This window comes from Archocentrus centrarchus, chromosome 3 (assembly GCF_007364275.1).
Source record: "Archocentrus centrarchus isolate MPI-CPG fArcCen1 chromosome 3, fArcCen1, whole genome shotgun sequence".
In the NCBI taxonomy this organism is placed as follows: Eukaryota; Metazoa; Chordata; class Actinopteri; order Cichliformes; family Cichlidae; genus Archocentrus; species Archocentrus centrarchus.
This window is the reverse complement of record NC_044348.1, coordinates 19,939,338-19,965,452: the sequence shown is the minus strand read 5'-3', so window position 1 is coordinate 19,965,452 and position 26,115 is coordinate 19,939,338. Positions and strand designations below refer to the sequence as shown.

General features: G+C 39.4%; 1 protein-coding gene across 1 annotated transcript in view; it reads left to right on the top strand.

Moving 5' to 3' along the window:
* kiaa1549lb (KIAA1549-like b) overlaps positions 1–26,115 on the top strand; it is a 64,414-nt gene that overhangs the window by 3,633 nt on the left and 34,666 nt on the right. Inside the window, exons 2-4 of the mRNA XM_030758118.1 lie at positions 19,681–20,024; positions 23,049–23,553; positions 23,665–23,780. Coding sequence (XP_030613978.1) covers positions 19,681–20,024; positions 23,049–23,553; positions 23,665–23,780 — 965 coding nt within the window. The remainder of the gene's footprint in view (positions 1–19,680; positions 20,025–23,048; positions 23,554–23,664; positions 23,781–26,115) is intronic.

Here is a 26,115-nt window from a genome sequence, read left to right as displayed (position 1 = left end):
CTAAACAATGCAGATTCCAAGATCATCAGTTCAAACAACTGTACATAAGTACAAGTTATCTGGCTGTTTGGCCACTATGCCAAGGTCTGAAAGAAGACCCAGACTGTCACCCTCAGATAAGAGGATGTTCAGGCACAATCCTGGAACCACCAAGGTTCAAGCCTGCCATGAATTGGAAACTGCATTAAAGCAGTAAAAGGTAATAATGAAATTACCAAGAGATTCCTGTCCATGATGAATGTATATAAACGTCTCACCACAACTGCATAGAAGACAATTTACCTGTTTATTTTGCTGGTTTTGCCTCATAGCAGAGGTTCACTGTACGACATTTAATCATGTTGTGTGGAAGTGGGTCAGGAGCGCTTGAGGTGTATGTCAGTGATGTGTGTAACTGTAGATGGTGGGAGCTTCAGCAGTGCATTTGTCATTTATTTGTGTATAGTTCTGCTGCAAATGCTTGTCTTTGTGATCAGTTATTAAAAAAAAAAAATCAGTTTATTAAATCAAGGATGCTTTCATTAAAAAATAAAAACGAAAAACTTTGTTTCGTTCCCCATCTGCTTTATTTTGCATCCTACGCAGATGTTTGACTGGGCGACAGCGTGGCTTCTGTTCAACATTACGCAAGAATTTGCGTACAAGAAATGAAAATATTAAAAGGGCAGAAAGGGTATTATGAAGTAATTAAAATATATTAGTGTTTGCAGTCACTCTGAGATTAAAGAATAATTGTTATTTATCTATGCTATAATTTACTCCAAGGTCTCTTTCAGTCTGTTTCTATCTAATCTTAAAAGGGTGTGCAGTTATTTTTCTCCACTGCCGTGGAGGCAGCATTTCTCACATAAATGTATTCTAGAAAAGGCAAACCAGCTTCTAATTAGTATCATGGACCATCTGCTTCATATTATCCCATGTATAGTTCCATAAAGCCAGGAAGTTATTTTGTGTTAAGAGCTATCTGCATGTTTCCCTCCAGTATCTCTCTGTACCTTTGTGCCTTCTTTCTCCCTCCTGTGTCCTTCTCTGTTTCGGCTCTTTTGGTTTAGCTTGATGGAAGATGAAGGTTTGGCTCTGCTGCTGCTTAAGAAAGGACAGCACGCTGCCTGATTTATTGGGACACACTGTATAATACACCACAGTGCTTTGCACAAGGCCACTGTTCAGCACACACTGCATCACACTGGACTGCATTACGAGATGGCCTGATCCTCGAGGAAATTTAGAAATGTCAGGCAAGATCAACTTACGTGATGCAGTTGTATGAATACTATCTGTCTGTTTGAATTTAGTGAGTGTTATATTGGGTGAACTTGTTCCTAAAAACACAGGGAAGATAGTCCAAGCAAATGAAATACGGATGTTTAGGTTAGTGTTTACGGGTACTGCATTCTCACATAGCTGCTTCAGTTATCCTGCAGTGGCTGAAGGTGGGCCCAGCTGCGCAGGCTCTCACCAGCCTTCATGTAACAATAAGACTGATAAGGATGAGGTGTTACGCATCTAAGCAGTTAAGGATGGCTGGTAGAATGTGGCCTAATGATGAGCTTAAGAGCATTAAATCACCTAGTCTGGTTTGTCACAGGTCTTTAAAATGTATTTACCTTTGCATTTAAAGCGGATATGGCGCTAATAGTTATTCCAGGCATACATTTCTTTGGTTTGTCACATGGAGGAATCATGCTTGAATTTTAAAAACATAAAGAATTTAAGATCTTTTGGCTCAAATGAACTAAGTTGGGATCAGACCAAGATTTTGATATATGGCTCCATAAATAGGCAATATGATTAGAGAGGGGGTGATTTAAATCTTTGGCGACGTGGTCAGTGTTTGCATTTATTGATAAACTGTCAATCACATTTATTTTTTGTGAACTATTGTAAATTAATATACTCTGCCCAGCTGCGGTTGCATGGGCCAAAAAAGCTTCCAACTTTCAGATTGATTTCTGCATTGTGAAGCCCACTGGCCATGCCGTGGACAAGGGAACAGTGGGCTTCATAGTGTTTCTGCAGTTTCCCTTGCTGACCCTTCCAGCTGCTTCCTGTATGAAACATTTTGCTTCCAGGTCTGAAAAGTGAAGTCAATGCAGAAGTGCCTTAAACCTGCATTCTTTGTAATGACCAGCAGGGGCATCTTATATAGCTGAAAAATAACCAGATTGTACAGAAGTCCATCAATATAATATTCATTGTGTAAATTAAGGGCAGATTACATGTAAATTGAATGACAAAACATAGTATCACATGGTTACCTTGTGATAAAGATGTCGCTCCCGTGTCAGTGTGCAGTGTCCTCAGTTTCTGAGTCAGGTCCACCCCTCGAATGTTGCGTCTGATTCAAAAAGCCGAAACAACACCAAAGAGCAGCATGTGCCAGCTGCTGCGGTGGTGTCATTGTTGACGAGGGCAACAACAGTGAGCATAAACTAGGCGTAATAACTTTATTGTACTTTTGGCCTCTAAGGGGAAGACACACAGTGTCGATCTAACATTCTACATACTTTTCCAACTGAAACTGGAACTTAAAAGGCCATCCCTGAAACTGGCTACAGTTTAAAAGTTAGCCATGTTTCAGTGTTTAGTGCTTTTTTGTGCTTGTTTTTAGTTTATAGTTTTATGAAAATGTGTGCCAACAACAGTGCAAACTGCAGTGGTGAAAATTTACAATGAATAGTTCATTGTTGGTCCGTGACCCCATTTTAGTCCAAGAATTCACATGTCCAGACCTGTCAAAGTGTTTTCACAGTGTCGGCTAAGTCTGAGCACTCGATTCTTTTGTGTTTTTTAATTGGATTATATCAAAATTGAGCCTAGACTCTGATAATTAATCATCTGTCAGCTTCCAACTGAACTGCATCATGATGACATGAGTAGAAAGTGCTGCTGTTTTGCAATCAAATCTGATTTTAAAATGTAAAAAACTTTTTTCCCCATTGAAAGGTCTTTTTCTGTCTTACAGTGTGGCAGTGTAAATTGCAATTTCTCATGCAATTTCCAATCACATAGTTATATCCATACATAGACGGCATATAAATTAGCATTAGTTTATCAGTATTAGTTATCAGTTCACCACGTTTCTTATAATTTAGTGTGTACATGAAGTGACTCAAAGTAGCGTCCCCAGGCCGACGCAGCTAAAGGTTGTTTCTGACTCTGGAATATCACTGTGCTGGGTCCACCCCTCGGATGTATAGTCAGGTGAAGCTTTAGAATCACTAATCATTTGCTCTCTTTTTTTCCCAGCTTTAGTAAAGCAGGCTGAAAGTGGAGGCAGACTACTTACCGTGAAGATGACAGAATCAGTGAAGCATCAAGAATAAGCTCAGCTCATTGGAGAGCATTAAAGGAGAAATTCAACATTTTAGTAGCCTCTCTTATTAATCAATAATCAAGTCGTCTTATGACCTTAAAAATATGCTCCACAGGATGCAGAAGTGGTTTTAGTGCTTACACTTGTCACATTTGCAGGCAATTTGAATCCTTTGCACAAACTGAACTAGAGGCACACACAGTGTTGCACAGATAAAGCATAAAAACTTTTCATGCATTTTCAACATGTGATGAAATTTACTCACTTTTATGCAGCTCCTAAGTCTTTACTGTAGCATTTGCTTCATTTATATCCATTCTTTAGTGCTTTGAAGTCACCCCTTAAGTCTAAAAATGAGACATGCTGTTCCCCACTGGCCCATTTATTACTGGGATAATCAGAATGTAGCTCCGCTGTCTCTGGAGAACTGACCCTTTGCTTGCACATACAAATGAAAAAGACCTTTATGCACGCTCCTGATCATTTGCAGGAAAAATTATTTGAGCTTCAGAATTTTTCTTTCCATTCTTCATGAAACTCTTTCTCTGTCTCCAGATACCGGTCCAAGCATTTGTCCTCATTGTTATATATTTCTCAGTGCTTTGTAGCCTCCAAAAATGAAGCTATTATAAGTTTATATGAATTACTATAAGCTTTAAAGTTATATAGTCATTATATTAGATGCTGATTTTTTTTTCATTAGTTTTTAAATTAATTTTAAGCAGAAATATAGTGAAGCACAAGCCCTCATGGAGATCTTGAAATCAATAAATAACATCAGTGAATGTCTTCATTTTTCAAACAGGTCAAACAAGCAAACCAAATAAGCTGTTTCACCACAGAGTGCAGTATGAATGAAATGCGGTTAAAAGCGTGACTGTGCGTTTCTACCTCAATGTTTCTTTGTTTCCTGTGGCACCGCAAAATGTTATATGATTAATGAAGGCCAAAAATGTCTCTGCAGGATTAGATTATAATACCTCATGGTGTACACATAGTACATCTCAGTAATGATATTGTCAGCAGACTGGCCTGTCCTTGACAGTTGATGTCATTAGACAAGTTGTGGATAAAAAATGGTGTAGCATAGACAGGGAAGTCTGTGAGATAAGATTAGAAGATTGACAGAATATCCAGTTCAAGAGGTAAGTCTGTAAGAAAAGAGGCCAGATAAGTGCAGCTTGGGGTTGATCTAAATTTAAGAGACACACACTCTTTGGACTGAGATGTGGAGTCAAACTGATGGAAGAGGGCTGCATTGTTCCCTATCTGAGAAGAGCTTTAAAATTTAAATCATGTCTCAAAAATCAAGGCAGTTTATCCGGTTTGTCTTTTTTCCTTTATAAAATGAATCAAGACTGATTACAAGGTGATATAGAAAATAGTGGGAAGAAAATCACACCACAGTCTTTACATGCTAACACTGAATCATATGACATCAGAAATGCACATTAGAAAGATGTCCCCATTTTGATACAGATGTGTCCTATTTCTCATTCCCCAAATCTCTGCTCAAAAGAGGCTACCATTCCTAAAAAAAAGGTCCTGTACCCATCGTCTTAATAGTCCCTGTCTGCTCAACATTAGCCTGTGGAATAAATCTGTAGCATTACATTTCATGAAAGTGGGTGCATGTACTGAGTAATGTTAGTTGAAAAAAAAAATATTTTTAGGATTTTTTTTTCCTGAAATTATAAAATGTCTGCAAAAAAAATGTCTAAATTAGAAAGCATTCAAATAGCGGATGGTCCCATCTGAACTTTGACAGTTCCAAAAGCATCATCTGTCTACAGGTAGCCCAGCAGAATCATTTCAAAGGTTGTGATTTGTTCTTAAGATTTTGTGTTAAGTATTTTTCCGGATTTTGTAACATTTGGAAAACTTTGAATAATGTAGTGAATCCATGTCCCAGATTCAATGAACCATTACACTCCAGTAAAGTATTGAACAGTTGTTACTGTAGTGTGGCACAGATGTGGAGCTGGGTTCTTTTTGATACTATCCTCATGTACTAATCTAACGCAGGTGTATTGTGTGAATTGCTATGTATACTGAAATATCAAATGGCACTTAATGTAGCTGGAATGTAGCAATCACAGAAGGAAATGTCATAAACTTGCTGGTTTTATGTGAAGTAAAGCTGGTTCATGCTCATTTAAAAGATCCTTTTAAAGATAACTTTGTGTTGAACAAAGAATACTGTACATTCCATACCTCAGCTGTCACAAATCCTAATAAATTGTTTATAGTTATCTTTATCCATAATGCCAAAATAGCCAGTGCTGAACTGCCGGTCTTACTGCACACAGATTAAACTCTGTTAGGATTTACACAGGCATTCAGTTTGCCAGGTTTATTTCTATGAGCATGAGGTATGAGTATGAACATCAGAAAAAGTGCAAAAAAAAAAAAAGAAAAGCAGACTGTGAAAGTGTTCTGCCTGGATGCTGGAGACATTAACAATGTTGTTCTTAATTGTGTTTCCATTTTTTTTGTCCATCTCTCTCAGGTCTTCATTCAAACAAACCTTCCCTCTCTTGCTTAAATTCTTAGTTCACTTATATAAGTCTATAAAAATGTCCATAAATTCTATGTAGAGTATCTTTTAGCTATGAATATGCCTTCTAAGAGCTCTTTGTTTTCTCAGTTGTTCTCATAATTAACTAGCTTAATTAGATGTTTGTCTTTTTGCTCAGCTGAAACAGTCTTATATAATTACTTCTAAATCGTTTAACTGCATGTCAGTTTTTTACTTATTTTTTTAAAGAAGATTTTTTCACACCAGTCTGCAATTACAGTTGCTTTATCATGCAACAACAGAGTAAACTGTAACTACCAGTAGGCATAAAAGCATATCCTTTTCATAACCATTTCATATTGAAGTGACATAAAGAAACCCCTTTTCAAAGCAGACACTTTGAAAAGGTATAGCAGAAGGAACAGATGCACATTGTTTAATGATGTGTGCATTTGAAGGGGTGGGGTGGGGCTGCTGCAGTGATAGCAGTTTATGCACTTAGCAGGATGTTCACCACTACCCTATTACAGTCTGAATAACTGCAAAATTAGCATTCTCACTGGCTTGTCAGTATCTGTCAGAAGGATCTTATGTAGCCACCATTGCAGTAGAAGCTGCAATGTGACAAATAGCGTCCTTGTGGTGAATTCAGAATGTAACTGAGGTCTTTGCTTGAGAGCTCATCCATCATTCTGCCTGTTGAAGTCAGTGGCGATCCCTTTGTTTGCTTTGACTGTGTTAAGGTTGAGTGTCTACTCGCTGTGATGTGAAGCATGAACAGTGTCGGTGTTGTAGCACAAATATGCATTGCCCGACCTGTTTTCAGCCGTGGCAAACTGCATGACGCAGCAATGTCTTTTTTATTCTCACCTGCATTCTCGAGTTTATACTGTAAGGTATCATTTGGTGCTTTATTTTTCTCATTGAAAGGCAGCATATGGGCATATTATAATGCTATGCTGAGTTGAACTGCACTGCACTGCATAACCAAGTGTCTTTTTCATTTTACTTCTCACAGACATTGGCAAAATATAACTAGTGATAATAATATTTATGACAGGGCCACTTTAGTCAAAATATTGCCATTTCATCTGCATCAATTTATGTTTGGTGCTGTTCTAGGAGCTTTCAGCACTTCTAGCAGGAGCACTTTATTAGGTCAGAAATAGCATGAATATTACATATAAAAAAGAGGAGATGGAAGTGGAGTTGCAAAGCAGCTTGTAGAGACAAACGCATCTGTATGTAGGATATGCAGCTTAAATAGCATGCTCCGTATGAGAATGCATAGAATGACATCAGTTGAGCCTTCAGCTGATGTGTGCTCAGACTGAGGTCTGTTGATCTGATTGGATGACTGAGTTTGAATTGTGCTAAGTTAGTGCATAAATGCACAAGGATGCCTGAGCTAGGCTTGCAGCTAATGATTATTTTTGATAATTTTCTGTTTTCTTGATTAGATGAGAAATGCTTGGGTTTACAAGCTGTTATACAGTTGTAAAAAAAATTGTTGACAACTTCCCAGAGCTCAGGTTGAGATAGTTAAACAGTTTGTTTTGTCTATTCAGTCCAAACTTCAAGTATATTTTAGTAAAAAAAAGCTGCTAAAAAGGAGATTATATTTATATAAATGCTGAAACACTGACCTTTTGGCAGTTTTAATTTAAAAAATGCTCTATTAATGGGCTTTATGCTAAGCTATGAAATAAGCTGTCTACAAGTCAAGCTTGTATTTCACTTGTAAAACTAGTACATGCCTATGCTACAGTATTGTTTGTGATTTTAGTTGGTTGTTAGGTGGTTGCTAGGCAACAAGGCAATGTCATACATATCATGCATAATTTCAAGTTTTGTGGATATACATTAGATGTTAGTGCCATGAAATTAATCATACAATGTTTTAATAAGAAATTGTAAGTGCATAAATGCTACAAATGGCTCATTTTAGCCCATTTATAGGTGTTGCTAGGTTTAATGAGGATGTCATAATTTTTTATATGGATAAATGGTAAATGGACAAGCTCTTATATAGCGCTTTTCTACTCAGTATGAGCACTCAAAGCGCTATTACAACATGTTTACATTCACCCATGCACTCCCATTCATACAAGCACTTCCATGTTTGCTAAGCTAAGTGCTTTTTTTTTTAAATTAACTATCATTCACACACATTCATACTCCGACAGGACGGTCGGAGAGCAACTTGGGGTTAAGTATCTTGCCCAAGGATACATTGGCATGTAGCCTGGAGTAGCCAGGAATCGAATCGCTGACCTTCTGATCAGTAGGTGACCTGCTCTACCTACTGAGCTACACTACCCCCAAAAAGGTACATTTTAGAACCTTCAAGGGTCTAAAATGTACCTTTGTGGCACTTTTTTTTTTTTTTTTTGCTCATCTCCTGATTATGTCGGAGGAATTTGCAGGCAAACAGAGATTTCATGCATTGATGACTGCCATATTTGTCATCAACACATTCTCCTGTTTAGGATGTGCTATCTCTCTCTCTCTAGGTTTCATTTTATCAATAGAGTCCATTGATAAAAGCTGGAAATCTAATTTTCCAAATTCTGTAGAATCCCTCCAAAACAGAGTCACTATGAAAAAAATGACTTTGGGCTTTGTTGTTGCAGTGACCCCAGATTATAGAGCACTGTGATTGCATTACATAGATTTGACATTCTTGTGCTTGACTCCAGTGTGGCTTTAGAGGGAATCCTGAAGGCTTAACAGGCTTATCCCACCTTGTTATCCCTCATTGTCCTCTTCTCTGCAGCATCCTCATGCTTCAGCTAACCTCTGCAGCCCCGTGGTCATGATATGTGATCAGAGTCCATACGTCGGCTCTTATAGGTCTTAGAGGTTACTGGTTTGGAAATTGCAAGGATTCATTAGACAGTTTGGGGTTGTCTGCTTTGGAGATGTATTATTCTGTTGTTCTCTACTTTTCTTTAAATTGTAGTTTTCCTTGTCAAATACTGAAAACCCCAAACTCCTGACCTATAAAACAACATGGAAATTTTAAATCTTGCCTTTTGGCCTGTGGTTGATTGGTTTCACCAACCCACATGTATGATCAATATCAAGTGTAGGATGTTTTTTTTTTTTTTAAATTGCTCTTGGGGAAATCTGTGCAGTGTCTTTGTTATGTCATTTAAGAGCCTTGTAAATACTCTGCTTTTACAGTGTGTTTATGTTGATACTCTTGAGAAGCAAGTTAGTTTGACAGGGAAAGCATGAATTATACCTGTGACAGCATAAGTCACCATTAATGCATTTAATTGCATTGGTGTTAAAACTTCAGAGGCAAAAAGGCATGTCTGAAAATTTACCATGAATGAAATTGTTTAGGTTAATGAGTATTTATACTATAAACAAATGAGACCTTTAAGAGGTTAATTATGTTCTTTGGGGATTCGATTTATGAATTAGTCAACTGAAAAACCAGAGAGAAAACTTTTGTGTGGAAGAAATTCTTAGAAGCAGTTGATGTTTATTCCTACACTATCACTTTATGTTTATCTCTGCTTATCCTTCTTCATGCTCTGCAAAACACAATTACTTGCAGAGGCATGCCAAGAGAGAACAACAGGTTGCAACATTTACCAACATTTGAGATAAATGAACAGAATTCACTAAAAAAAACTGTTATGAAATTTTCTAAATTTTAACTGAAGGCAATTAAATCATAGAAGCAAAACTAATTTGACTGTAATATAGACATGTTCAGAATGTTGGACCTTTTTGCTATGGGAACAATGAGAACTCATTGTGCTAGAGTTTAATGCAGGGCATGTAAGACACAGCAGGTACATTCACCACTCCGTCACTTTGCAGGATGAGCTTTGACTTCCTCTGAAGTCTCTCTGAGGACCCAATTAGATACTGAAAGGCAGAGACTTGTGATCTCCTCTAAAGTGATACCAGAATAGAGTAGTAGAGGCTGACACAGGTGACCAAGCTGAACTTTACCTGCTGTGATGTGATGGTCTTTTAAATAGCAGACCGCAGGCCTCAGCTCCTTACTGAGGTCACTCTGCAAGCCCATGTTGTTCAAGGATCTAACTAGAAAAAATTCACAGCCCAGCGTTATTGGAGGATTGGACAACCGGGGGGAGGGTTCCCCTCTGGGTATTGGACGACCACTTTCTAACTGTGGTAATATCAAAAAGTGAAATTCTCAGCCCAGTGTGACAGTTCTTCACCCAAGCACCGCGTCCGGCGATCACCTGCTGGCTAGAACTTTGGTTGTTGTTATTGATGTAATTTGCAGATAGTTTACGGTGTTATCTTTTGTATGGATTGCATAAATGTGAAGACTTATTACTATGAAGGATGGTACATTTATTTAAGTACAATTTTAAATGGAAATGACCCAGTCTGTTGGCTGATATTGAGCTTGTAGCTTGCTGTTGGGCTGTTGTCAAGCAAGATTACATTTACATTTACTGATGTTAGTTGCTGTTGTTTATCTGCTGTGTGACATCAGTTTTACACTGACTAAATTTTCAAAGAAAAATGAATGAATCTGAAAGTCTTCAAAAGTTATTTTTCATAACGATCTCTTTGTTTCCTTCACCCAAAGAGGGGGAAAGATAAGAAAGCAAAGCACTCAAACAAGAAAATGTTATACTTATGTTTAAATACAACATGTAACTCAGATTTCTTAAGTATGAAAGTAAGAAAACAATTTAAACCCACTGGTCATATTCTTCAGTAATCAAACTTAGCATCTCACACACATATAGCTTGAAATATAAGAGAGGCGTTTAACTGAAGCCATACTGGCTTGCATGTTACCCGGAATGTCCCCATCAGGTGTTAAGGAACCAGGACATACTAATGAGAAGTGGACTATTTGAACAAGCATAAGTGGAACAGAGATGAGAATAGTTGGAATGCTACTATGCATTTAACTCCAGTGAAAGAGGTTACGTGAAGAGACCTATAGATCCTTGGGACCTATGGGTTCTTTGACACCCAACATCTGCATTAACACCAAACCAACTAGTAGCTCAGTGAAATTGAAATCTCACTACTGACTTGGGTCCAGTTTAGTAAAATAGGCTGATGATTTTCTATTTCTGTGCTTTTCTTAAGCATTTAATGTTATATTGTGACCCATCCAAGGGTCACAATATAAAAAAAATGTTCATGTTCAAAATTTGGTGATAAAATTGCATAACTTTGAAAGAACCTTAATATTCACGTGTATGTAATCAGCTGTTCTGTTGCTATCTGATGATAGCCTGCCATGCCAAATGGCTCCTGTAATCCCCAAGCCCATCATAGCCCCCAGCATGCATCTAAACTCCTACATTTATACCCCTGCCTGCTCTGAAATATGTATTCCCAGGAGACAAGCATTTCAGTTTGATACAATTTCTTCTTACTCCACTTTTTTTTTTTTTTTTTAAAAAGCTCTGCTTACTATTATTTTTTTTTTTTTACTGATAAAGCAGTAAATTCACATCTCTGCAAATAAGAAAAGCACATCAAAGCTAGCTCAGTTTCCTTTTACTGTTGGGAAAAGTGTCACCTCAAGGTCCTGATGACTATAGTTTGTGCAACCTACACAAAGTCAAAAATTTATCATGATAAAACAAACATAACGCAATGTAAAAGTAGAAAAAAAAGACCAGCAGACTAAATTGCAACCACATATATGCAGTACCAACTGTTAGTGCATAGTGCACTATGAAACAGATGACTGATGTGATGTAGAATGTCGTGCTGTGAAAGGAAAAAAAATGCTTTTAAGATCATTCAAAATGCCTTTTCTTTGTATCAGAGATTGTCTGCCTCTTTCTCACAAAACATAAACGATTTTCAAATGATGATTTCCAAGAAATAAAAAACTGTAAAATATATACCGTAACTTGTACAATAATCAGTTCTAAAAGGAGGCTGAACAAACAATCAATGTATAGTCCCTTTAGACAGGCAAAGGTAGCTTAATGATAAGCATATTTTAGGTTGAGATATGTGGTTGTTATGTAGACAGTAAGGTCCAAGGAAGTTACTGATGTAAAACTAAATCACTTGATTGTAATCTTTCAGATCATTAACATTAATACAATAACATTGTAATTGATCAAAGTGCTCACATCAAATCAGAAGCGTTCCCAGAAAAGATTAGCTTTATTCTGCTGGAATCATTTCAATTCAATTAAGTTTTATTTCTTTAATGCACCAGTTCAGAATAGATGTTATCTCAGGGTGCTTTATACTGTAGCATAAACATCAAACAATATCAGTGAGAGAACCCCAACAATCAGACAAACCCCTATGAGGAAGTATTTGCAGACTGTGGGGAGGACAAACTCCCTTTCAACAGGAAAAGACCTCTGGCAGAAGCAGGCTTAGGGAGGGGCAGCCGTCTGCCACAGTCATTTGGCATTTAAGGGGAGGACAACAAAGAGGCGCGCAGGAAAAAAAACACAATCATTGGGGATATGACATATAAAATCAGTGACGTTTCGGGCTGGAATGCCCTTCTTCAGACTTAACAAGGTAATGCTACACACCTGTTTAAATACCCACCCGTCACCAAGAAATTAAGTGACAGGTGCCATTCAATGTCCAAGCAAAAAATAGGGCAAAGAACACTTGAAATCATGGATATACCAGACTAGTCTATCACATAAATAAGAAACAAACAGGAAAGACCATTTTTAAAACCTCACATCAGTGTAGCATACCTGAAAACATCTAAGAATACACTGTTACAACAATCCTCGTCACAATATAAAAATGAGAGGAAGAAAAATACAAATAAATAAAAGTACAAAATAAGCCATTAAGTATACACTAAAAATTCATCTCCGATCCACAAACCACAAAGGTCCCACAGTACAGTGTCATATATACACATGTTATTAAACATCGTCTATATCAAACTGGAAACAACAGTCAAATTTCCGACACAAAGATAGAAAACATTACACTAGCCCATACGTACCAGAAGTGGCAACTAACCAAGAGGGTAATTACAGAAAGGGTCTTAAATCAGAATCTTCATTGAGTCCAAATGGAGAAAGGGTATTGAGTGTGAATATCCAATAAGCTTCTCTTTTCAGTAAGATGGAATTAATGTCACCTCCGCGTGGTGATAGAGTGATAGTAGCCTGAGTCTGTAGCTGTCATTATCCTGGGCCTTCCCTGTGTGTCAAGTCTACGTTTCTGTCTGTCGTGTTTAGTTACTTCCTGTTTTATTTTGCCAGTCCCTTGTTCCGTGTGTATTGTGTTCAGTTTTCCTTCCCCTTGTCATGTTAGTTTAATTCTGTTCACCCGTTCTCCCCGGCTGTCTCCACTCTTCCCTCGTTACCTTTTGTGCATATATTGTCTGTGTCTTGTTCAGTTTTTTGTCGTGTCGTTGTCAGTGGTTTCCGCTTGCTATGTGTCTCCTTGTTCCTAGTTTCCTCATTAGAGTTTTTCTGACACCTGTCCAGCCCAGCGTAGCTGCAGTGTATTATTTCCAGTGTAATTCTGAAACAAAGCTATGTATCAGTTCCTGTCCTGTTCTGTGAGTCCTGCATTGGGGTCCAATTCCTGCCTTCCACACAGCATTTCCTGACAGTAGCAATATAACCAAGGAATGGTTTAGGGTCACCTGATCAAATCCTAACTTTAAGTTTAATCTAAAGAAAACGTTTTAAGCCTAATTATAAAAGTAATGCGCTTTCTCATCAACCTAAACTGGCAGATGGCTAAACTAGAGAGAAGCCTGATAGCTGAAGACACTGCCTTCCATTATACTTTAAGAAACTTCAGGGACCTTGAGTAAGCCTGCAGTCTGAGAGCAAAGTGCTCTATTGGGATAATATGGTATTATGACGTCCTTAAGATATGCTAGGGTCTGATCATTCAGGATGGAGAGAATTATTTTAAATTCAGTTCTGGACTTAACAGGGAACCAATGAAGAGTCTCTTTTAGTACTCTTGCTGTGGCATTTTGGATCAAGGCATTTAAGGGATCTTTTAGGACAAGGATATAAAAATTAATTACAGTCCAGCCTAGAAGTAACAAGTATCTTGACTAGTTTTTTGAGACTGGATGTTCCTAATTTTTACAATAGATGACAATAGGTGAAAATTCTTTAATATGCGTTAAAGGAAATTTTCTGGTCAAAAATGTCTCCAAGGTTCCTCACAGTAGTAGTAGAGGCAAAGGTAATTCTATCCAGAATAATAGATGGCATTATCCTGGGTGGCAGGGTAAGTGTGCTTTTTCATTTATTTGCTGAAGCAACTCCTTGATTTCCGAATTTACACGAAGAGGCTCAGAAATCTGTTGATTTTGGACTTGGTTCCTTTTTTTTGTCAAAAGGGTCTGAGCAAGCAGATACATGATCTCTCGTGAGAGTGGAGAGAATGTGTCCTCTGTCACCTTCCTAAAAGCTTGCTAAAAGCCATGAATTACTGCACTCTGGTGTGTTGTGCTAAGCCAGTGTTGGCCAAGATAAACATAGAGACACTCACTAGGAACATTATCCCAATGCACCATATAGTGATGCAGATAGTGGAAGGAATTAATTAGTGTTGGGCTACTTAAAGAGTACAATACAACAGCACTGTTTTACTAAGTCATAATAATCAAAAATGAATGTGACTGCTTCTTAAATGGTTTTCTTTTTCTTTACATTTCCAGAATTGTTTTTGCGCACCTTTCCATATTTTCGAAAATCAGAATAACTCAAAATTATCAGATTTGTCTTATCTCAGAGCATCTAATGCTAAACCTAAACAGGGTATAAGCTCAGAAACAGGGACAAGGACGGCCTTTGTAAGCAGTAATATGAGTGGACGGACTGTAACAACATAAGCCATGACTACAGTGTTCTGAGCTACATAAGGACAGAAGTCAGTGTGTTGACATGTCAGACTGAAAAAGCCGAAGAGCCTCAGCGTCAGTGGATAGGCTGACTTTCATCTGGGGCGACAGAGAGAGCAAGAGAAGGGAAGGAAAAGAGAGAAGGAAGAAAGAGAAAAAAATAGGTGGCTAAAGAGAGCTCAGCTTCTCCTGAGTCAGTGTACTGTCAAGAGAAAAAAAATCTCTTCATCAGTGAAAAAGGAGACAATGTTTGGGCCAGAGGATTGTTCTAAACAAACAAGATTTATGCACCAAAAAGCACTACAGGTGCATGGATGCACTAAGTATAGCTGTATGAATTGGATGAATATTACCATTATGCCTGAAAAGTGAAACTTAAATGTAGATTAAATTTAATGGCCGACAGGTGGCGACTCCTTTGGTTGCTAAACAAAGTGCATTTGTACCAGCATCTATCAGAAAATGTCCCTAATTCTCACTTAATTTAAAGCTGTAGTGTACACCCCTATGGTCTCCATAACTGGATTTAAGTCTTACTTAACACTGCATGATGTTCATTTTGTAAATTATGGTCACATTTAGTGTAAAATAGATGGCTACCTTGTGAATGACAAGTTGTTACCAAATGAGCATGCAGTGTCACCTGAGCTCATGATGTCTGGTTTCTACAAAACACGATGCTCAAATCAAGGCTTCAAAACAGGCCAATGGGTGACATCACAGCGACTATGTCCATCTTTTATGTGCAATATGTGGCAACAGGGCTATAAAATCAGCAAAATGTGTTACTTTTAGACAATAATAAATGTCTAGATTTAGATTTTCAATTCTTCATAAAGTCGGTGGTACTGGTCTTTAAGATGCTTTGCTAAGTTTGTTGCACTCCTGTTCATATGCCTGACTGCAGCACTGCTGTGTGAAGTTGTGTTTCAGCTGGAAGAAGCAGAGAAGGCACCATTGGTACCAATACTGTTGCAAATTTACAGAAGCTTGTTTTTACCACTGGAAAAAGAACAAAAACAAAACAAAACTTTTTTTTTTTTTTTTTTTTTTTTTTACCATCCATAAGTCAAATTTTAGGTTATCTCAAAATTTCAGCTCAAATGTCTCAAACCCTAAACCTAACCCTAATTTGGAGTTAGTAAGTCAAAATTTTGAGATAACTAACCTGAAATTTTGAGATAATATCCCAAAATTTTAAATTACAGGCATTTTTTTCAGTGGCAGAAAGTTAGTATCCAGCTATCAATTTTTATAACCACCCTACTTGGTGCATATGATGCAGTACTGAAAAAAAATACCATTGCATTTTCAGAATTTTGGTATCAAAAGGTTTGTTTCTGCTGACATCCCAAGCAAATGAGAGATGTTGTTAGTTTGTGTTGCTGGTTCAAATTATGCAACCTTATTAAAGCAAACAAACTCTTGGTTCTTGGTCCTATCCTGCACTTTTTTAAATGACCAAACCAACAAACAGTTAAACAGGACCAAAAGCAAACTGTAAAATCCTCATTAGAGTTTATGAATGAGTGAATGTCTAAATGAACATCTCTTTTAATACCATGTGCACATCTCTGTGTGGCTGCAGAGTTAAGTGCCCACTGGGTTCTGTTCCAGACAGATGAGGCATGTATCCTCCTGCTGTGCTGTTTGCACCCTGTGAAAAAAGGACAGTGCTGGGTGTGTGACATTCTCCTTCGCATCCACGCCGTCGCCACAGCAGTACTTGGCATCCCTACTGAATGCTCCTCCTCCTCCTCCTCCTCTAGCCCTGCACAGATATGATTCCTCCACAGAGAGAAAAAGCGAGTATGTGAAATAAATCTGTTCAAATACTTTTTTATAATTTAAAGAGAACAACAGCTCAGAGCAGTTCTATTTGCCGTTTCCTGCCATAAACAGCCAAAACATAAGAGGCACTTCCTTGGCAGGAGTTGGCCAGGCTTCTTAAATTGACTTCTATGCTCCCAGGCCTCCATCCAGTTCACTATTGAATTACACTCACTTGTTTACCATTTTCTACACATAAGAGAACAAAAACAGCTCAAAGCAAAAGGAGAAGCAGTGTATAATATGAGTGGAGCAGCAGGAGCCCCGGCAGTGTCATGTCTATGTCCTGTTAACTCAAAAATAGCAGTGGCTGCAGAGAGGAACAAATAAAAAAATAAATTGGTGTAGAAATGATGTCTGTGGTTTGAATATGCTGGTTGACAAAAGGTTTAACAGACAAGTCAGGATTGTGTAGCTGTCTTTTGACTAAAGAATGATACCAAAAGAAAAAGGGTTTTAATAGTTCAGCACACTTTTCTATAGTTTTGACTTATTACAGGAGCCTATAATTTTATTGTTGTTAAACCCCAGTTACAAAAAGGTTTTACTTTTATTTTTCAGAAACTGACTTGAAGGTAAAAAGAAACCGTATGCTGCCTGATAATAATTCAGTTGCATAGATTATATACTGTGTATTTCTACTAATCTAAATATGTAAACCCAGCACTCAAGGTTTTTATGGCTGCAATATTCAAATGAAAATATTGTCTAGTGTATATTCTTATACCAAATTACCAAAATTTGTACTTGTTGTCTTTGAGATTTCTGCTAACATTCATAATATCCAATTGTTGCAAAATGTAGTTAATGCCTGATGTCTTCTACTTCTTTGCTTACACTGCATCATTTTTTCTTCAACAGATCATTTTTAGTCTCTCAAATTAAAGATATAAGATAAGTTGGATAAACTGGATAAACTTAAGTTAGAAGCCTGATGGTGTGAATGATCTGTAGGCAGTTACAGCTTTTCTCCCAGATGACCTAAAATTCAGTAATCCCCCCCCCCCCCCCCCCCCCCCCCCCCCCCCCCCCCCCCCCACACACACACACACACACACGCTTCTCAGCCCATCCAGTTTTATTATACGTTCACATTTCCTCTCTCCTTTTATCTGCAACCATTGTCCTCTGTAGTCCATTGTTAAAAATCCTCCCATATGCTCAGCTCCATCAGAGCAGGTGGCAAACCACAGGTGGAACTTACACCTTCACTTGGACTGGCGTCTGTCCCATGAAGCAAAAGAAGTGTTGCCACTTGGCTTGCTAACTGTGGGATTGGGAACGGGGGGTTGGGGGTGGGGGGTGGGATACAGAAAGGAGGAAGTATCTCTGACATTTTAGTGGCCTTGAAGAAGGACAGATATCATTTATTTTGTTAGAACTCCTTTTTGAATACACAAGCGCAATTACCTTATTTCCACTCTCTTTTGTATCACTGGTTTTTAAGAATGGACTAAAAATTGCCATATAGGGAATTTCACTAATCACATTTTAGCATGTTACAGATTTATTGGAGAAAAGGAATTAAGTGGGATGACAAATACAGCGTGAGGGGGCTATGTTTAAGGAATGAATACTGGCAGATAATAAAATTCAGTGATTTATTCCTCTGAAAACAAATTATAAAAAGCATTATGCCAGTTCTCTGGGATATCGGTGACATTTAAGAGTACATTCAGAGGTATAAACCTGGAACTTTTGCTAAATGTGTGGGTATTGGATTCTATTACAGTGCTCATTTAATATTCTGTATTTCTACTGATAGAAAAAATGTTTTCAGTCCCAGCTGTGTGAGTACACACTGCCTCAGGCTAATCATTATGTGTAATTCAGAAAACAGACTCAAAGGCCTCACATTTCCACTGAACGTGCTGGACACTCATCAGAATTTTTCAGTTTATGCACAAGTCGGTGTTTATTTAAAAGAAATGGAATTTGAAAACAGATTAGGCAAAATGATAGATGCAGTATTTGAGTATCCCTTTGCTATCCAGGTACGTCAAAACAGTCCCCAGAACTCACTTCGTCTTCCACCCATGTCTCGCAGACACCAAGGGGTTTACAAGTTAGATGTACTTTAGCATTGGAAGCATGTTGAGGGGGTGGGAGATGTGACAGGACTGCTAAGCTTCGTAAATGGATAAAATAATCCCTGTATGGATGTGTTGACGATGTGCTGAGAATAAAAGAAGTGGTAAGGACAGAAATGGATGAGAAAGAGCTCCACTTCAGCACATTAATGACCTCCAGCATGTTGATGATAGCTAATACTCTCCATCTGTCTCTCCCTTTCTGTATTTACTGAGTTGTAATTTCTGGAAAGGCACAAAACACAGTAACATGAATCCAAAGTTTGTTTTTTTTAGAAGTACCATAATCTTTGCTATACTTTAGTACATGGCTGCTATCTCTTGAGTAATTCTATTCGTTCCACTTTGAAGATTGTGTCTTTTTCTTCTATTTTGGGAATACACACATTTCCCCATGGTATTTTGTCTGAGCCTATTCAAAGTGTGTGTTTAAAAAAATTGAAGTGTGAGTAGTATTTGTGACCGTTCTCACCTTGGCTAATTAAGATATTGTACACTGAAGGTATTTTTTTTTTTATTGTAAATTGATAGCTTATCCAAAATATAACAATAACTCCTGACGGCTATCTTCATTTGCTTTGTGTGACAGTGTGACATACCTGTGTCTTTATAATGGCTTCACCTGTCTTGTTCAGAAAAAAGTAATACTGTGCAGATATGCAGGTTGAATTGCACAGTGCAGTGGCAGTTTGATTTTTCACACTGTCATTTAATACGACATGACATCAGCATAGCATTTCATACAGATTTTAGGGCTTTTTTCTTACCGAAGCTTTAATGTTATCCTGCTTTATGTTTTTAGATAGCTCTTTAATTAATCTCCAATGCACTGTTTGACTGCTTATCTTCTGGAAAAGAACAGCAGCCATCTGGGCCAACATCAGTTTGTTAATGATTTACTAAAATTTTGAAGTACAAGCTTTGACTAATTCATAACTTCATAACTGCAAGTTGAAATCTCAGTAGACTGGCTATTGTTTGTTTGTTCCTGATTTACTGATGTCCATGGATATGCAGAACAAGACTTTACAGCACAGGAATTAAATATTTGTAAATTATTGAACTGTCTTTCCTCTTTCTGCTCCCATAACAGAAAAATCCACCTATGATGCCTCAGGCTCCTCACCTTTACCGAGCAACCCAGCAATCACAGGCATTCCTGCTCACCCATCGGCTGACCTGTCAGTGGCTGAGGAGGTGCCTTTCCCAGTTGTCCATTCAGACAGTCACTCAGACTCTGATGGGGAGGGCTTATCGGGGCAGCCTGCTTTTTCTTCTGTCTTAACCATGATGGCAGGAACTGTCAAACATCCAGTGAGCCTTGATCAAAGTAGAACCTTCCCAACTATCACCAGGGATGAGACCCATACCACCCAATGGCCTTCACGTAATTCCAGCCAGGGTTCAGACATGTCCTCCTCATCGTCACATGTGGGAGCCAGCTCAGGTCTGACTTTCAGCATGTCTCAAAAACACACACCACCTCAGACTGTTGGTTTGACTGTCTCCAGGCTATCCCATGTGTTCTTTATGAATGGAAACAATATTGTATCATCATTGCCATCATCAGACTCATCTTCTCAGTTGACAGCACTGATGTCTTCTCCATCTCCATCTCCATCCACACTGTCTGCGTTCTCATCCTTTGTGCCTCCATTTTTCCTGTCATCTTCCACTAAGGGGATAAACAAAGCCCTTCAGACAGAAATGTCAGTGTTATCACCAGCAGGGTCTCAGGGTTGGTCAGACAGTTTAACAATCTCACATTCCATCGCTCAGTCAGCTGCTGACCTGCAAGCTGTAACACAGGGGAGACAAAGCACAACAAGCAAACCCTTACACTTTTCAACTGAAACCAGCATTGATAAAAGCAACAAAGTAACGAAACATTCGCCAGTGGATAAAACCCAGAGAGTGAGTGAATTATACATTGGAATTGCAAGCCCCAAGGAAATCCAGACACTATCAACCAGCACATATACATCATATTCTATTCCTAAATATAGTCAAAATCTTTTAAATATTTTATACAGGCCCACTCAAATGCAAAATCCAGGTATGAACTTTGTATATGCCAATGATCTTGAAATGAACAACTCATTTCCCTCCAATCTGGAGAGTCAAGCTGTTCAAAGTCAGCAGGGAGCTTCACAAAATCCCACATCAGCACTGCTGTCTGCCCATCCTACAGGCTACTCAATTTCTAGTCATATTACACAGTGGCTTCTAAGCCAAACAGCATACATGGAAAAGGAAGTTAAGACAGCAGCAGATAGTCACACTTTTGGTCATGAACGTGATGCAGTCATGTCATCACTCAGCTCACATGTTAGAACTCCCACTGTGTTACCAGCAATGGCGATCACACCACGTGAATCATTTTTTACCGTTTCCTTGGAGACTTCACCAGCTAAAATGACTCTCTCAGAAACTGCAATCACCAAGTTAACAGGTAGCCACTCTGGCGTGATGTCCTCAGAGCATGCTTCTAATCCTGGTGATTTACTGATCGCAGCGGGTCACAGCAGTCCCAGAGTCCCTGCCATCAATGTAATTTACAACCAGGGAGAGATAGCAGCAGCAGCAGAGCTCAGATCTGTTTCCACTCATGCTCACCTGAATAACTCACTTTCACTCGCACAGCTGAAACCTGATTCCACCACTCATTCTGTCCCCAGTTTGAGCACCAGTACAGGAACAACTTTGTCCACAGTGGAGTCTGATTTGTTTAATTTGAGACCCAGAAATGTTCAGGAATCTGTAATTGGGTCTTCCAAGGGCATAACTCAGATGCATGTAGATTACACAACCTCAAATACTCTGTTTTCCTCTAATAATAGGATAGAATTTCTTTCAGAGCCCGCAAAGAAAATGATTTATGAAACCAAAAGTCGTTCACACGTCACTCAGCCTACATACAACTCAAACCACAATAATGTGGTAGATGATTCCACTGAGATATATTCCAGCAGTGAGGTATATTCTGCAAACCAACCCAAATCTATTTCATCACTACAAATCGCCCCCTCAGAAAGACCACTTCAAACAAGGCCTTTGCATAATATTTTCCACAAATTTTATACACTTAGTTTAACTTCTCAAAAATCTGAAGAGACAGTGGTGTCCTCTGCTGAAACCTCTGCTCATACAAAATCACAGGGAGCCACTGAGATGCAGATAAGGGCAGAAAACACTAAAACATTGCAAGTTTCTCCTTTATTTAATGGAAACAAAGACTCTGCTCTGATCAGTGATACTATGTTTTACAACAAAGAAACTCCATTTGTGTTCACAACACGCTTCCCATCTCTTGGGACTAAAACTGATTTTTTTACGCTGACTAAAGTCTCTGCAGGTTCTGGAAAAAGCTCTACAGAAATCCCCTTTTCACCAGTAACATTTGAACCTCTTAAAAGAGTTTTTCATAAAGACAATATGACATTCTTGGGCCATAATGAACTATCAGAAATCACCCTAACACAGACAAACTATTTTTCTCACTCTCAGGGACCAGTCACTACTAGTAATAAATCTAATTTTCACCTAGAAACAAACATTTCCTTCAATGTTTCCCCTGCAGTAACTACTTCCTCCAGCGATGGACAAAACAGCATGGAGACATCAAGTGCTATTTTCAGCTTGGGCACAAAACTAATGGCACCGTACACACACTGGAAAACCACCAAGCCTATGCTTCTTGAAAACAGTGCCTTTAAATTAGAAAATACATCTATAAGCTTTGATAGGGCAAAATCTAATTCACCAGCAGTTGGCCCATCGTTTAAACATCCAAAGCTGGAACAGGGACAAGAGCGTATGTTGAATTCCACTAATTCAGCAGCTGTTGCCAGTGATCCATATCCAGTTTATCCAACTGGAGACTATCCATCCTTTGCCTATGTTAAAGGAACTTCAGACTATAAGGAAAAGAGCTTGTCCACAGCTAATCCTAGGTCATCTATGGCTGTTATTGTACAGCAAGATGGTTTTTTGTCCCTCTCTCATAAAACTGCTGACTCTGCAACATCTTCACAAACTACCCATCTTGAATTGGTCTATAAGAGCAAACACAACCCCTCCCTGGCAGATGTTCACTCTCTTGAATCTGCATTTGATTCCACTGTCACACTTTCAGATAACCCCGTGCATAGCATCTCTGGTACTGACAACTTTGGTAAAACAACTGATTCCATTCTGAAGACATCAACCTTCCCGGCTGACCTGGTTTCAGCCTCCTCTTCTTATCATTCATCATCATCATCATCATCACCACCACCATTTGCATTGCCATCTTCATCCCCTCTATTATCCTCATACATAAAACCCACCACTTCAATGGCAACAAAAGCAAGCATGTATCAAGGCAGTGCATCTTTATCTGCTGAACAATTTACATTAACATCATCATCACCAAGTATGATCTCATCATTAGATTCTAATCACTCACCGGAAGTGACTGAGACACTTGTTCTTACAGAGGCAGAGACGGATGAATTAACTGCTGGAACCTCCAAAGCAGTTGGACTCACTTTCCCCAAAGAAAAAGAGGCCAGTTTAACCCCCTCTCAATCAGTCAGAATTACCCATTCTGCTGGACCCACCGAGAGGACATCTCAGGTATCACCTCTGACCCCTCGACAAGACACCACAACAGCCTCTGTTAAGCTTACAACCACCACAGCTTCAACCACAAAAACTAAAAACCCCACCACTACCATGCCTTCCCTAAGAGTGACTACGCAGTCAACCACCACTACCACACCACAGACCACAGTTGTGACCAGGAGAACAACAACCACCACCACAACCGTCAGGACTCAGTCCAATAGGAGAACATTCACACCACCTATCCTAAAAATGAGCCCTCCCAGGGGGGTCACTGGTGTCTTCATGTCACCTTTCACCACTACCACGGAGACTCCACCACAACAATGCAACATCACTGAGAGAATGTGGGTGAAAACAGGTAAACAGTACTTTTTAGGGCAGTCTTGGAGAAAAATAAAAGATTTTTTTATTAATCTGACTTGTTCTGTCTGATGTCTGTCATGTTTTCTCTTTTTTGTCTGTCTCTTAGTTGTTTCCATCTATGTGAGGAGAAACAGGTTGGATAGCATTCAGAGGCAAAACCTGCGAAGAGGACTAAGTCAAGGCCTCAGGAAAGCCCTCAATGATACCTCTGCCCAAGCACAGGTCAGACTTTTATCAGTTACTGCTTATTGTGCTACAACAGCTGTTTCATCTTTACTGATATACATGTAATATAACTGTACTGTGTGTTAGGTTACATTACCCATGTGCAAATGCATGTTAGCTCTTGTGTGTGCATGCTACACCAACAGTGCTACCCATTTGTTCAAATATGGTCACATCTGGCTTCTGTCTTGAATTAAGACTTAAGTAAACACATTTGTAATGAGTTTATGGGCTCATTCTCTAGTTTCAAGTTTTATTTAGCATACAGTTGTGGTCAGATGTTTACATCCACTCATTATGCGCATGAATGTCATGGTAATGACATAAAGATAAGATAAGATAAGATAAAACTTTAATGATCCCACGACAGGGAAATTTGTGCATTACAGCAGCTCAGTGCAGAAAAGGATGAATAAAAATGAAATAAAATAGAATAGAAAAACACTATATACATAAAATATATATCAATACACATATCAACATATACATATACATCAGAACACTATATACAGATATCAAAACACTATATACATATGTAGCCTGTAAAGTATACACAGTATGCATTATATGGCTGAGGGTGTTATAAATAGAAATGTATGTGTGCTGTATGCATAAAGTGATGGCAGTGGAGGTAGAGTGTCCAAGTGATTCATGACATCATGATGCGTTATACAGTCTAACTGCTGTTGGAATGAATGACCTGCGAAAGCGCTCCTTCCTGCAGTGAGGATGTTTCAGTCTCTGACTGAAGGAGCTACTCAGCTCACCCACGGTCTCATGCAAAGGGTGATGGGGGTTGTCCACGATGGATGTCAGCTTTGCTAACATCCTCCTCTCACCCACCACCCTCACAGACTCCAGAGGACATCCCAGCACAGAGCTCAACCTCCGCACCAGTTTATCAATCCTGCTCCTGTCCCTTTGGGTGCATCCACCCCGCCAAAAGACCACTGCATAGAAAAGGGCAGATGCCACCACTGAGTCATAAAAAGTCTTTAACAGAGTCCTGCAAACACCGAAGGACCTCAGTCTCCTCAGCAGGTGGAGCCGACACTGGCCCTTCATATACAGGACGTCTGTGTTTGTAGTCCAGTCCAGCTTGTTATTGAGGTGAACACCCAGGTACTTGTAAGAGACCACTGTCTCGATGTCCTTTCCCTGGATGTTCACCAGTGCTGTAGGAGGTGACTTCCTCCTGAAGTCTATGACCATCTCCTTTGTCTTGCTGGCATTGATTGGGAGGGCATTAGTCTTACATCAGCCGACAAAATCACTGATGACCCCCCTGTATTCCTCATTGTTCCCATCTGATACGCATCCAATGATAGCCGTATCATCTGAGAACTTATGTAGGTGGCAATGGTCTGAGTTGTACCTGAAGTCTCAAGTGTACAGACTGAACAGAAAGGGTGAGAGGACCTTGCCCTGTGGCGCCCCCGTTCTGCAGACTACCACATCAGACATACAGTCATGGCACCTCACATACTGTGGTCTGTTGGTGAGGTAGTCAATGGTCCATGCAGTCAGCTGCCTGTCCACTCCGGCTCCCTCCAGCTTCCCTCTCAAGAGTGCAGGCTGGATGGTGTTGAAAGCACTGGAGAAGTCAAAGAACATGACCCTCACAGTGTTCCCCACCTGCTCTAGGTGAGAGAGGGATCTCTGCAGCAGGTAGATGATGGCGGCATCCACCCCGATGCCTGGCTGAATGGTGAACTGCAGGGGATCCAGCACTGGGCTCACCAGTGGGCGAAGGTGGTGTAGGATGAGCCTCTTTATCGTCTTCATCAAGTGAGAAGTCAGGGCCACAGGTCTGTAGTGGTTGGGCTCCCTGGGATGTGCGATCTTTGGCACTGGAACTATGCAGGAAGTCTTCCACAGTTCAGGAACCCTCTTCAGATTAAAGCTCAGGTTGAGGATATGCAGGACCATCTGACAGAGCTGGTCTGCACAGTCCCTGAGCAGTCTGGAGCTAATTCCAGACCCGCTGCCTTCTTGATCTTCGTCTTCCTGAGCTGACTACTCACCTGATCAGCTGTGAGGTGGATGTGAGGCTGGGTTGGGGTGGGAGGTGGGGCTGGCTCTGTTGTGGGTGGTGGTGAGGAGAGTGCAGGCAGAGAGAGAGAGTGCCTCTTAGCAAATGCCTCTTAGCAAGTTGCACCTTGACCAGATGCTATTGGTAACCATCATCAAGCTTCTGGCATAATTCTGGCTGGATTAATCAAGTCTTCCTGGCAGAATTGGTAGAGTTCATTTAAATTGGGGTGGCTGTAGCTCAGGATGTAGAGGAGGTCACCTACTAATCAGAAGGTTGGCGGTTTGATCCCTGGCAGCT